The 13,946-nt window shown below is 32.1% G+C and overlaps 2 protein-coding genes across 3 annotated transcripts; one reads left to right on the top strand and one right to left on the bottom strand.

Moving 5' to 3' along the window:
- Nucleotides 1-100: 100 nt before the first annotated feature.
- Nucleotides 101-3,724, top strand: LOC140665665 (uncharacterized). The gene is made up of 3 exons (XM_072892015.1): nucleotides 101-300; nucleotides 444-681; nucleotides 1,312-3,724. The coding sequence occupies exons 1-3, from the start codon at nucleotides 105-107 to the stop codon at nucleotides 1,469-1,471; spliced, it is 594 nt and encodes a 197-aa protein (XP_072748116.1). The 5' UTR covers nucleotides 101-104; the 3' UTR covers nucleotides 1,472-3,724.
- Nucleotides 3,725-3,822: 98 nt separating this feature from the next.
- Nucleotides 3,823-13,381, bottom strand: LOC140665661 (uncharacterized). Of its 2 annotated transcripts, none has more exons than XM_072892008.1 (5): nucleotides 12,741-13,381; nucleotides 9,909-10,168; nucleotides 8,627-8,818; nucleotides 7,897-8,033; nucleotides 3,823-7,641 (listed from the first exon to the last, which is right to left on the bottom strand). In XM_072892008.1, exons 2-5 carry the CDS (start codon nucleotides 10,077-10,079, stop codon nucleotides 7,488-7,490), a joined length of 654 nt encoding a protein of 217 aa, XP_072748109.1. In that variant the 5' UTR covers nucleotides 10,080-10,168; nucleotides 12,741-13,381; the 3' UTR covers nucleotides 3,823-7,487. The 2 variants fall into 2 exon arrangements, with proteins under 2 accessions (XP_072748109.1, XP_072748110.1); XM_072892009.1 differs by having other exon boundaries at nucleotides 9,909-10,070; nucleotides 12,741-13,378.
- Between the last annotated feature and the right edge of the window lie 565 nt (nucleotides 13,382-13,946).

A 13,946-nucleotide genomic window follows, 5' to 3' on the forward strand; every position in this document is an offset into this window, starting at 1 on the left:
GAGGAAAATTGAAAAAAATCTCGATATAACAAAATGACGATTTTTTTGTTTTCGTTCCTCGCGACTCCCTCCTTCTCTCTTTCTAACCTCTTGCTTGAAGAAAAATGCGATCTTGTGCCATCGGTATTTACGTTACGATCGGTGCGGCAATTTTCGGTTTGACAGTTCGCGCGACGATAGACGTGAATCTCAGCGAATTGGAATATCTCGCGGCACGACTTGATCCATTCGAATGTCGACGATTGATCGCGGCCCTTCATTATACGACTTACGATTTACCGAAGAACTTGGCCGCAGCTGGTTAGCCTTACCTTTTTTTCTCTCTTCCTGAATGATTTGTGTATCTCAAATCGTTTGAAAAATTCCCTGGTCATTTATTAACTTATTTACATAAAAATTACAAAAAAATATCTCTAACACTTGATTATTTCCGCGAATGAAAGAGCGTAAAGTAGATGAGGAGATTCCGTGTCTGCGTCAATTGCTCCATTGGAATAGCTCTCCCGGGGAAGGTAGAGGAAAGACGCACGCGACGATAGCACATCGTCTTCGGCAATTAAATCGCAACGATCTCGCTGATTGGCTCGGCAAAACCGCCTTCAAGCAACTGGGAAAGGATCTAGATGATGCTATCGCACCGTCCTTCGAGAATCTCACCCAGGAGGAAATGGAAACTAGCACGTCGGTATTATAATGTCATTAATTACACTCAGGGCTGTGCATAATATACTTCGTGTACAAAATAATATGCGAAAAGTACTTTTGTTAAATATAAAGTAAATTGGGAAAAAAAGTATATTTAAATGCAGATAAGATGAATATAAGAATATAAGATATTTATTTTTATTATAAATATCAAGAGAAAAAGTTTCTTATAAAATACATATATACACACACATTTAAATACAAATATATATTTGCATAAATCTCTACTCTCTTATGTGAGCTAAACATGTACTTGAAATATATTGCCTAGCTCTGACTGTAATTTAATCTCTTTACCCTGACCTCTCTAAGCTCTTTTTTTAAAGGCTATCTTGATACTTTCTACACATGAAAAACGCATAATACAAAATAAGAGAGATTATGCGCTTTGAAAATATTTTAGAATTATATTTTAAAGTAACTTTTTTGTGATGTAATAAAAAATATTAAGTTTTAAACTTTATTTTTTCTTTCGAGAGATTCTAAATTTAAAATATTGACTATTAATCTGATCTTCTTTTATCTAGACTCTATGTCTCTATATTTATTTCTTACAAAAAAATACAAAACTAGAAAGACGTCAGTTATATTCCATTTCACTTGCAGTTTCTTTACAACAGTTGAATCGATTGTCTGGACTCGAGAAGAAGATCCTTGGATAGCGATCGATACAGTTCTCATGGCGCTCATGCTTGGACTGTTAGGAACGTTATTCGTTTTAATTGTGGCCATTATTGTACACAACGTCAAGAGTAATAAAAATTAAATCCCGCGTTTGTTTCTCTCGAGGTTTAAATAAAGTTTGTGTAATATATAAATGTCTATTATATGTTAAAAAAAAAAAAAACAACATAATAAAAAATGTCATTTTTCTTATTTTCAGTCTTACATATTATTAACATGTGTTATTTTTTGTAAATTAAGTTTATTACGATAATAAATTTATCTCTTTTAATGTTTTTATCCTATCAATTTTATATATTTCTCAAGTTTTATTTAAAGAAATCTCGATATTTTGAAAAAATTAGCGACGGAAAACTTGGATATAACTAATTTTATAACAATATAATTCACTTAAATTATAATGTACAGCTTTCTTCTTATTAAAATAAAATATTAAATAGATTTTTCTTTTTATTAAAAATAAATACAGTTTAATTATGTACCCAAATAATATGCCCTCTGTTTTGGTCCATCATCAACTGTCAAAATTAACAAAATAATACATGTTATAGTGAAATGCACGTCAAATTTTATTTTTAAGATTATGCATGTAAAAATACATGTATAAAATCCAACAATCGCGCTTTAACTTTTAAACGTTTTTAATAATTTTTATATATATATCAAACTCCTATAAGTTTTAATCATTAGGGAATGAGATTCAAAAGCAATAGTTTGAAATAATTTTCAAGTCATTGCTTATATGGTGTAAGCATTCAGGATCGCTTTGAAAATTAAAATCTTTTTTTTGTTATTTAGGCAAAAGTTGTCGGAAATATTATGACAAAAACAGTCTTTAATCTTTAAAGCGATACTAAATGCTTATATCATTCATATTTAACGAATGTAGAAATTTATCTAAAATTTAAAATCTGCCCTTGTTACGTAATTTTTCCACTTATATATTTATCGAAAGTGATCTATGATTTTTATATATACTCATAACATCATGTTTGTTCTCAATGAGTTATCTTCTTGTTATTGTACATTTCTTGTTCTTTTAACATATTAATTTTCTAATGTATTTATATAGTTTTTTCACAATATTTAGCTATTAGGTATTTAAAAATGATTCAAATTATTATTTTTGTGAATCTCGTTCTCGAACGGCTGTATCCTATGGGAGAGGCAACGTTTGAATTGTTCTTGGATATCAAAACGTATACGATTTTTTAATTTTGCCTAGGTATTTTTGCGTATGTATTTTCTATGCGTAATCTTATAACTCGATCTGCATTTCACTATGATATATATTTTATTATATTAACAGTTGTTGAAGATGGTGTGAAACCGGAGCAAAATGTCCTATTTGTACTAATTGAACTTGAAGACAATTTTCTGTGTCTGGTTTTTATTAGTCCATATTCGTTTTTGTGCTAAATAATTTCTGTCTGAGGTATTTAGGAAAGAAGTTAATATAGACGAGCAACTTTTGGGTGAATCACCCTGTTATATTCTTGTGTAAAACTCTTAAAACACAACGTATAATATATTTACATGAAAATGTCACATATGAAAGTTTTGCGCAATCTTTTATAATAGGATCGTTTTTGTAAACATCAAAGCCGACTTAGGTTTATAAATCCTAGTCACTTCTAATAATCTAACGTTTACAGAAATAATTCATACAAACACAAATGATCGTCGTAAATGTGTGTATAAATTATAATAATTTTTTACTCGATAATAATATCAATAATATAATAATAAAATATATTAATGATAATGACTTTATATGACAATGGCAATGACCATCACAATGACAATGATAATGACAATAACAACGCTATAATAATTAGTTATGATGATAGTGCTATCGCTAATAGTGATAATAAGACTATAGATTTATGACTTACGGCTTCGAGACGCGCATAAAGTTGTGACTGAAAAGTTAATCATAATCTAATTAGACTACTTGTATGACAATACGCGTTTTCGCGTCTGTGTATTCGCGAAACTTACGATATAGTTAACTAATATACTACATATGTAGTTGCATTCGCGATTCGCCGAAAATGCATAATTAACGTTTTAGCATAGCCGTTATCTGTTAGTTTGGCTGATCTGGTTAACCCTATCACATTATCATTATGCTTCGTAAATAAGATTCGTATTTTTATGGAAACTATGCATAACGCCTATTTTCTAAGCAGACATGGAGATGAAATTGTAATTAATCCGCTATTGAATCATCAAATGTAAAATTAAGCATACTTTACATTTAATGACAAATGTAAAATATAACTAGGTAATATAAAATTAAAATTAAAAGTAAAATATGAAAGTGATTAACAAATGTAAAATTAATTTAACTACATTTACATTTGATGATTACGTTTGTAATTGGCCAAGAGTAAATAATTACTAATTATAATTTACCATTAAAATTATAATTGATGAGGTGTACTAAAATTTATAAATGTGTAATTATTAGTCGATATCGATCGCGAAGTCACTGCAACGATCGATTACAAGCGCATACATTTTATCAAATGTAATGTGCATTTGCTATCTGGATATATTTAATTCTTTATTAAAATAAAGAATTTATCTTATTTTACAATAATTTTTGCGGATAGAACAATGTGAGCAAAATGCAGGTTGTGAAAGATGACATAATTGCTATAAAATATTAAAATAACATATTATTAATTTAATGAAGTAACAATAATAATAATGTAATAATAAAATAACAGAAATAATAATTAATCTTCCGAAAGATATTCTATAAAAAATAATATATTTACGGAAATTGTAAAATATTAAGAGATAATAATATCTAACAACCATATAACAATGGTGTACTATGTAGGAATGATAGCGATATAGTAGTAATAATAATAGGAATTAATAGTAGGAGAGTGACAATTTTAGTAGCAATAATAATAGTAATAATAATCCTTACTTCGTACTGGTGGTTTTTATCTGTGATTTTTCTAACGTCAATTTCTCAAAGTAAGGGCTTAACGGAGTAAGAGATAGTAATGATAATAACAAGTATTAGTAGAGCAAAAATAGTGATAAAAATAAAAATAATAATCGTGATAATGAGAGATAGTTGATTTCTTGTGCTAGATTGAGGAATAACGTTGATACAAGAATAAATTAATGACAATTTAACGATAAATCAGAAGAAAATCGCAATATGAATTTATACAACCGTACATGTTTACACAACCATATATATTTTCGCCGTACGATATATTTCTGAATGTGTTGTGTGTTTTCGATATATTTTATATATGTACAGCGAACGTGTATATCTAGCTGAACGAATATGCGTCAGTGGAATAAAAAGAAAGGCAAGATTACATAAAAAGAAAAGAAAAATTTTTTTAAAAATGCGGAACTAAACAAAGAGAAAGCAAGGAAATGTAATAAAATATAATAGAATGCATATAGACAGATGATACAGTGTACGTTTTAAATTATATATATATATATATATATATATATATATGTAAATTTTCAGATCTAGCGCATAACCTTTCACATGAAAGCTCTTCCCCAATAAATTTAAAGTATCATTCAAATCGTGTCATTCTTTAAATTTTTTAAAGTAAGAAGTCTTATTTTGATAATTTTTGTTTAATGATTTTGAAATTGTAAGACAAAAATGAAGAAATATTGAATATTGAGTATTTTCTAGTTTTTTAGCTTCGCATCTTTTATAAATTAACGCACAAAAAGCTACAATTTTTTAACAATAAAATTAGAACGTTTTCCCGAAACTACTAATATATATCGCGAATTTATTAAAGAGAATTATAACAATTGGACATTTTTTATCAAAACTATTTTTGGCAGCTTTAGTTTTAACAACTGATAATATGCTTTTTCCACAATGTTATTAATACATCTGAAAGGAAAATTCATGTACTGTTATTGTTAGGTTTAGATTTATTAAATTAAGATTTATATATTAAAATTTCGCTCAATTTGGAGAAAAAGGCTGTGTAGTTTGTGAGTTGCGATTATGTTTAAATTTGCTTATACTCAAGACAGAGTTTGAATTATTTGTAAAGATTAAAAAAGACATTGGCGTTACACGACAAACGAGTTTCCAGCTACTGTACAACAAATGTAAAGGCAATGTTTATTTAAAGCAATTGCGGCGTATTTGTGGTTTTCATCAGCCTCCTTTAGCGGATAAAAGGAAGCAGGAATAATTAATAAAGCTATTGTGCGATTTATATGAAAAAAGCAATGAATTACGTCCAGTGAAACATAAATTGACAACTGTTTTCTGTTCGGCGGATCCATACATTCTTAGCTACACATTTGAGTTAACAATAATGATATGCACCTATTCTTTATAATTATAAGGTTTTCCTTTATAATTAAAGGTTGTTATTGTAACAGCCTCCTTCCGAGTCCTATAAATTTTCACATAAAAATTTTGCTCGTGCATATTTACTTGGAGGTTGGTCTAGTTGTCACGGTTGATCATATACTCATTTGTATTACTTGACTCAACTAGATTTATTTGGTCATCTTTAGGCATCTCTCCTCGCGTCTCTCGATAACTTGCCTCTGGCCTCAACAACTTTTGATCATAACGAAGATCTTTTAATCTTTTAACACTTGCATACAAATACGAGTTTTATAAAAATTCAAGAATTTATAGAATTTAGAGAACGATTAGATAATTTGTTTTACTTCGCTATGACAATTGTAGGTAAGATACTGCTTGATTTATTCATTATGTTGTTATATCACATACTGTGTCTTTGTTTTCTATCTTGAGTTATAGTACGCTGAAGAAAAAATCATGTTGAATCAACAACATCATTATAGTTGAAATTTATTTCATTAATTCAACAACATCATTAATTACATTAATACGCGACGTATTAATTTGATTAATAATGTTGTTGAATTAATAAAATAAATTTCAACTACAATGATGTTGTTGATTCAACTCTATTTTTTTCAGTGTATGCTTAATACAACTGCTTATTCATCTCGCTACAATTAGTTGCGATTAGATCTCTATGAGATAATCGTGATTTAGAGTTATTCGTGGATGACAGTTATTTAAAAGCCCTTTAAAAGTTATACTTCTTGTTCTGCTTCCATTTCCTTTTTTTTCTCACTAATTTTAGGATTATTCTTTTTCATAGTTAAAATAATTCTCTTTGCTAATTATTTTTGATCCGCTTGAATGGCTTGCATGACAACCCATAATATGGATTCTTTTCTTTTTTTATTCAAGAACAGTCTGTTTCTTTTTTATAATCAAGACGAACGTGTGATATGAAAAGATGCGTTGGAAATTTCTCGTTATTTGAGTCTATTTTTATAGCAGCTTCATAAACTTTTCTAATTTTATCAGATATGTCTTTCTGTAACAGATTGTCAATCATTGTCTGTAGAGTAGAATCCTCGCATATCTCAGACCGTTTTATCCATGATTATCTGGCACTCATTCTTCTTATCTAGTAGTCGCAGCAGGAACAGAGCCTTAAATATCCTGGCACATATTTTTCAAGTTTTTCTTAAGGCCTTTATCCGCTTCTTGTATCTTCTTATTGTTAGCCAACCAGTTTGAAACTCAGAGAAGCTTCGTATTGGATATTATATAGCCATTCTTAGCTCCAAGGATACGACCGGACAGTTAGACGGGGATGAGCACGGCGGTTCCAGATTAAATATCTTACAACGAGTGAAAAAAAAATATGCATACACATGCAATTGAAACCTTTTATCGATTCATCTTTATATATTATGCGCTAACTCTAAAATATACGTATAATCTAACACATTCTTTTCTCGTGCATTCTATTATATTTGTCTCTTCTGTTTTCTTTTTCTCTCTTTCTATCTTGCGCTTTTTTCATTACGTGTATCTATGAAATCATTTTTGATCATTTTTATGCGCGGAATTTTTCAAGAACGATCATACAACGATCTACGAAGATCCATGGCGATAATGAGTGAATCGTCGCGGATGCTGTCCTTACGAAAGGCACTAATATGATAGTTTATCACAGAGTCTATGTGTGTGTATGTGCATATGTGACACATGTCTCGATAGGTGTCCCTTAAATTGAATTTCCTTAGATCCTGCGTTCTAGATCCTCGTGAAGAAGGCTATTGTTGTTGGTCTCGTGGATCGAGGCAGGCGATGATTCGTCGGGTTGCTCGCCCCCGCTTAATTCTAATTGACCGGTACTGTCACCGCTGCTAGAACCGCATTCACCATCGACGAACCTGAGGAAGATGCGTTTTCTTGTTAAAAATATATCAAATCGAATTAAAACGCGCGAAAAAAGAAATTATTCAACAAACTTGCATACATCCATTTGAACAGTTTTGTTTATCTTCTTCTCTTTTTATTTATTTATTTTTTTGTTTGCTTTTGATATATATACAATGTATATCGAACAAATATTTTGCAACTATGGTTTACGTGTTTAAAAAAAAAAAAAAAAAAAAAAAAAAACACAGGTTTAGAACGATACTCACGTATACGGTTGCTCCTCGCCGCGCATCTCACATATGACATTCGTCAGTGCCATTATATAATTTTTAGCCAGCGTGAGCGTTTCGATCTTGCTGAGCTTCCTCTCCATTTTCACGTGTGGTATTACCTCTCGTAATTGCTGGAAATTGCGACGGGAGAAGTAAATCGAAGATCTATCTATTACATCGAGTCATAAATTCGCGATAAATATCATATACGGCGCCAGATTGCAATTTCTAATCGAATGTGATCCCCCGCAAAGAGTTGATAGATTTTTAATGACGTTATTATATGATCGGTCAATAGAATGGACAGACCTATCGAACAGGTTCTATCGATGTGTACAGACGCGACTTGTCATCATTTATCTTCTACATACAAATCGATTTCTCTGCACTCGGTTATCGCGTTTGCATTAACGTTCAACATTGACCAACAACAATTCCTCTAATAATAGATTTTACGACGAGTCGGTAAATGGATCGTCTTTCTCCAGATATTAAAAGGACATTAAAAAGGAAAGAAGAGAGAGAATTAAACTTTACAACGGGAAATATATTTGCTAAAATATATTTTTTGCATTTTTTAAATCAATTTTGAAAGTTTGTTCATTAGCGTGGGTTCCGTAGAATCCACGTTTTATACCATAAGAATGAATCAAATATTATTTTCGTTCTCATTGTGTTTGTAATTTAATCACTCTGTTGCAAAGTTCTTTCGACGAATTGTTACCTCGAAAGCATCGTTGAGCGAGTGCATTCTCATCCTCTCTCTCTCATTACTCTCGAGCCTTCTCAGGTTCCTCTCACGAGCGGAAATTCCGCTTTTCCGTCTCCTTGTGGTCGGTGGTGCGCCGCCGCGGTTTCTCCTCTTTGCCTGCTTCGGACTCCTCTCGCTTCCGCTGCTGTCGCTCTCCTCGCCCACCTGTTTTCACATTCGATTTGGAAATGACAGAGAATAGATTTTTTCCAAATAATATTTATATATATATATATATATATATATATATATATATATATGTATTATTGCGCATTCTTGTGGAGTAAATATAGACGAATATCCTCTTGCTAAAAAAGAACAATTTGTTTTCAAGAACATTGAAAATACCATGCTAGTAAATATCTTAATATGCATATTTTTTAATTTTGTAATAAAAAATATAATATAATATATATAATATGTATTGTATTATTATATACAATATTATATGTAACATAATATTATTGTAAAATACATAACATAATGTTCTCCTTTATGCAAGTTGATAATATAAATATTTTATTATATGTGATAAAAATTCTCTTTCTATGAATAATGATTTATTTTTAATTCTATATTAAAAAATTTAACAGTAACACATCTCTAAAAAATAAGTTAAGAATATATTTCAAAAAAATATGTTTATAAAATTGCTTGTATTCAAATAATGATATAAGTAAGAGAGCATTTATAATTTATATTAACTCTCTTGCGATAATGTATTACATATTAGCTTCTTGCTAATCTAATCTGAATGAAGAGATTTTAGAGTTATTTTTTCATCGACAAATGAAATAAATATATTTGATTCTCTCCCTCCTTACGCAGCAATGTGCAGATGTTTGTCTGAGCGATAAAACTCAATAGATAAAATGTTAGCACTTTTTTTCGCTGTTGCATGATGCTGATAAAAGGATTATTTATTTAATTTGAATCGCCGATAATGAGATGTCCCGTGCAGTCTCTCTGGATCTGATTTGTTATCTATATTCACCGAAATTCGCATCGATGTAATTAACTGATTTCGACTGTGTATCGTAACTGTAAACGCGTGACTTGTGTGCAAGTATATATATAAAAATTTAGATTGTAAATACAGTTGAAAAAAAATATCTTTCTTCGCAAATTAAATAAAATCGTTTTGTTTTTTTTTTTTTTTTTTTTTTTACATATTTAAAAGCCTCGTCGAGTGAGGTGTCGCGAAAGTTCAATAAAAAAGAAAATCGAGGAGAAGAGAGAAAACGATGTGAGATACCTCCGCGCCAACGACATGATGGCGACTACGTTTCCCGGTAAGCAAGTCAACGGAAGCGTCGTCCAGGTCGATGTACATTTCCCGATCACCGCAGTCTTGGTCGCTACCCGATAGCCTATCCAGGCTTCGCATTATCCTGATCAAAATCACAGCTCGATCCCTCTGTAACATATCGCATCTTCTTCAAGCAAGTTGTAATGGTTGCTGTGCAAAGCACTTTTTATGCAAATATGTGATATGATTTTTTCTTCCTGTTCTTTCTATAAATAAAACAGAAGAGATATGCAAATTTATAATAAGCAAAATTTAATAAATTTATAATAAGGGAGAAAGAAAGAAATTGTAAAAAGCTTATTAAAAAATGAATATATACATAATAAAAAATAATTTATGATATTTTATATGTAAATAAATTTATTTAATGAAATAAAAGAATTATCAAATTATGCCTAAAGGTTTTGCTAAAATTGTCGAAGTTACAAGCTGAAACAATGAATTCAAGATTTAAAAAAAAATGTCAATTGACTATCTTATGACTTCAAAATTTTAAATAAGGAGAAGAAAATATTGTTGCGATCAGCGATATTTGTGCTGAACTATATTTGTTAAAAAATACGTAACGCAATTGCATTGCGATTCGAAGAAAAAATTTCGGAGTCATCAATTATACGTCATTATTGACGTTAATATACGCATAATCTCGCTCGACGCAATGATTCTGACATACTGCTATATTATAAGTCATGACTTTTATAGTTTCTCTAAAAAATTCTGGAATTCTGTAGACGCGAGTGAACCGAGAAAGAAGAAAGAGAGAAAGAAAGAAAGATATGCGCGTGAGCCAAGATAACCAAATCCTGTTTTTCTTGCTTTGCTCTTCAGTATCAAAAATTCTTTGTGTATGCATATTAGAATAAGCTATATTATACTATATTAAAATAAGTCAATTCAATTATTAGATTCGAAACTGATTTAAGCTGTAAGTGAGACTTCTCTACGTAGCTTTTACTGCTCTACTACTTTCTCCTACTATGACACTTAAAGTATCTATGATTTCGTCAAATTTTGACGCAAAAACACATGAATAGTAACAGGACTGCCTGTGAGATTGAGTAATGCAGCAGAATTGCATAATGTTTGATATTATCGGGAACTTTTAATTTTTTCAAGCTTGCGTCTCGAAAGATTGTAATGATTCGATGATGAATTTTTTTTAACCTTTTTTTATTTCAAAATATGTTAAAAAGTGAAGCCTGTGTGTTTTTTTTCTATTTTAATATTTTATTTTTTCTATTTTCTGAAAAAAATTTTCGATATGGCTCAATTATACACGCAAAATATTTAACTTACAATTACAATAATATGTTCAATAAAATTTTCGATTTAATTTCGTGTATGTAAAATTTACGTAAAGATTCTCGCAAACGAAGAATAAAAAACAATGATCGACGGATGTATTATTTGTTTAGAATTGTATTACAACTATGATTAAAAAACGTAACGTCAAGCGAATGCACGATCAGTAGTGCAAAATTTGCAAAAGTCAAAGGCAAATTCGATTGAGCATATTTTTGTTAACGTTCGCATATTATATTTCCGGCGAGCATGACATATCAACCTATACTTAAGCGAAGTGGCGAAATACTATTTTATTTTTGTCCCGTGTATCGATACGAATGCAATTTACACGATAAGAGAAGAAAAAAAATTATACAAATTATACAAATTTATAAAAAATTGACGAAAACACGTGTATTACGATACTAAAATCATTTGATCGCGTCTATTTTTTTTTAATATAGTGTACTCGTATCCGATATTGTTTATGGTCGCCACCATAAGTTATCATACTATTAATGATATTATTTTTCCTACGTGTTACTCCATGTGATATATATATATGTGTGTGTGTGGTGTGTATGTGCTTGGAAAAATGACGCAACATAAACTATTATAAGAATTTCAGTCTTATCGAGTATTTTTTGCCGGAAACCAGATTCGAAAACAGCTACGCTATTTTGATTGTTTATTCGTATTTATCGTACATTAATTTATTATTATCAGTACGCGTGGACACTTGACGCGCAGCGAGAAAAGAAAAGTATCCGCTTATCGGATAAAGTGTCAAGAGCGACATGTAAACAGCTATAGAAAGAAAGTTGAATTCAAATTTGAATTTTTCTCGGCAAATTTCGGTGCACGTACATTTCGCAAGCAATTTCAATATAAAAACGCACGATGTATGCATAATCGAACGATCTTTGATAAGTAATTAACATCGCACGATAACCTTCGAATGCCACGTTGTGATTATCATCGGGTACCGCATCCGTCATGCCGTATCAAACTTATCCAAGTAATTTCTCTTTGGAGTTTTCTCCGAATTTAAAACTGGATCGGACGTTATCAGAAGGGAATGTGAATTTTCTCTCTTTCGAGTAATAATTATTTACAGATTTATTTCAGAATTGTAGAGAAAAATTTTTCACAATGCGTATTTCATAAAAAAAAAAAAAAAAAAAAAAAAAGAAAAAAAAATTCAAAAACACGCGTGTAAAACCGGTTTTTTTTTTTACAGTATAGCTTTGAAAAGAATATTACAAAGCGCGTGTACGATATATGAATAGTTCGAAAATATTCTTTGATTACACGGACAGAGAAAGAGAGAGAGAGAAAGAGAGACGCGATACCGTTAAAAAACATTGCAGTTCCGGATCACAAATTCCCGAGTTGCATTCCGAGCGGGAAAAAAATGCAGACTTGCATGTTAAATCCTTGCTCGTCACTATTCGATATTGTCGTGCGTCGGGGAGTTGGCAATGGATAATTTACCTCGTCGGCCGATTATTCTCCATCAGTGTGCCTCGTGCGTAAAGCGCGTCGAGTGCACGCAACGTCAGCGCGTTTTCCGCAGCCGCCGAACGCAAAGTCGCGTTTTGCACTTTTCCTTTCACACGACACTCATTGATCTTGGCCACTAAATCACTATGTTCGAAGCCCGATACTTCCAACGGGTATTTAATAACGCCCTGTCAGTCACTATCGTCGCTGTTCAACCTTCGAAAGCGATTTCGTCGTCTCTTTCAGATCGACGATGACGGTCGACGACACGCGGTAAGGAAATTTAAAAAGATATTTGAGAGAAGAAATCAGAGAGAAGGCCCGAATCTCACACTTGCATTATTTGGCATTCGATTTTCGACTGATCTTGAAAGAGAGACTCGTCCGTCCACGAAAAGAAGAGAGAGGGAGAGAGAAATTCTTCGACGACGCGCACGCGTATCCGAAAAAAAAGCCAGAGAAAACGGAGAATCTTATCAGCGTGTATACGTGTACCGATACGGTCAGGGCCGGCCGAGCGCCCGATGCGGACTGACTATAACTGTAAACGATCACTTGTCGACGCGAGGAGGCCCCACCGGCTTCCCTCGGGGACTCCCGCCACTCGCAAATGAATATACATCTCGCGACAACGTGCCATGGCTTACCAGCGGTGTACCGAGGGTACCAGCCGCCTTGCGGCTCCCACCAAACCAGTTTATGCTCCAGAACCGCTCTTCCACCTGCTCTTTCTCTCTTTCTCTCTCTCTTTCTTTCTCTCTTGCTCTGAATGCGCCCGGCCGATTACCCAGCCGAAAAATGAAAAAACCTTCCTCGACATGAAAACTGGTTCAAAAAAATAAAACGAAAGAGAAAGAGAGAGAGAGAGAGAGAGAGAGAGAGAGAGAGAGAGAGAGAGGTGGATGTAGTTGGTCTTCCCTCCCTCTCTCCCTGCCCTCCTCGATCTCCAGAGTTCTGGTCTTCCCGAGTTTGCGTCGAGGGTATTTCGATCTTGTAATTCTTATCACACGACATGCGCGGCTCGGGGTCGTTTGTTTCATTAGAAGACTCTTCCTTTCAACAAACGATATTTATCATTCTATTTTTTTCTTGTCTGTTCCTTAATGTCATCAAGGAAGCGTGACACTTGGCGTTATGCAACCGCCCGACTTCCGTGAAATGTGCGGAGACCTGTTGCGCGCTTATCGCCGTTGCAGA

The sequence above is a fragment of the Anoplolepis gracilipes genome, chromosome 5, assembly GCF_047496725.1.
Source record: "Anoplolepis gracilipes chromosome 5, ASM4749672v1, whole genome shotgun sequence".
NCBI classification, from domain to species: domain Eukaryota; kingdom Metazoa; phylum Arthropoda; class Insecta; order Hymenoptera; family Formicidae; genus Anoplolepis; species Anoplolepis gracilipes.

Bases quoted from the DNA above. Each gene is read 5' to 3' on its own strand.
- LOC140665661 (XM_072892008.1), bottom strand. From the start codon at position 10,079: ATGTTACAGAGGGATCGAGCTGTGATTTTGATCAGGATAATGCGAAGC. The intron at 8,819-9,908 runs GTATCTCACATC...ATGTGAAAACAG, and splicing joins ATCATGTCGTTGGCGCGGAG to GTGGGCGAGGAGAGCGACAG. The intron at 7,642-7,896 runs GTGAGTATCGTT...CATCTTCCTCAG, and splicing joins GGCGAGGAGCAACCGTATAC to GTTCGTCGATGGTGAATGCG.
- LOC140665665 (XM_072892015.1), top strand. From the start codon at position 105: ATGCGATCTTGTGCCATCGGTATTTACGTTACGATCGGTGCGGCAATT. The intron at 301-443 runs GTTAGCCTTACC...CGCGAATGAAAG, and splicing joins GAAGAACTTGGCCGCAGCTG to AGCGTAAAGTAGATGAGGAG. The intron at 682-1,311 runs GTCGGTATTATA...TTTCACTTGCAG, and splicing joins GAGGAAATGGAAACTAGCAC to TTTCTTTACAACAGTTGAAT.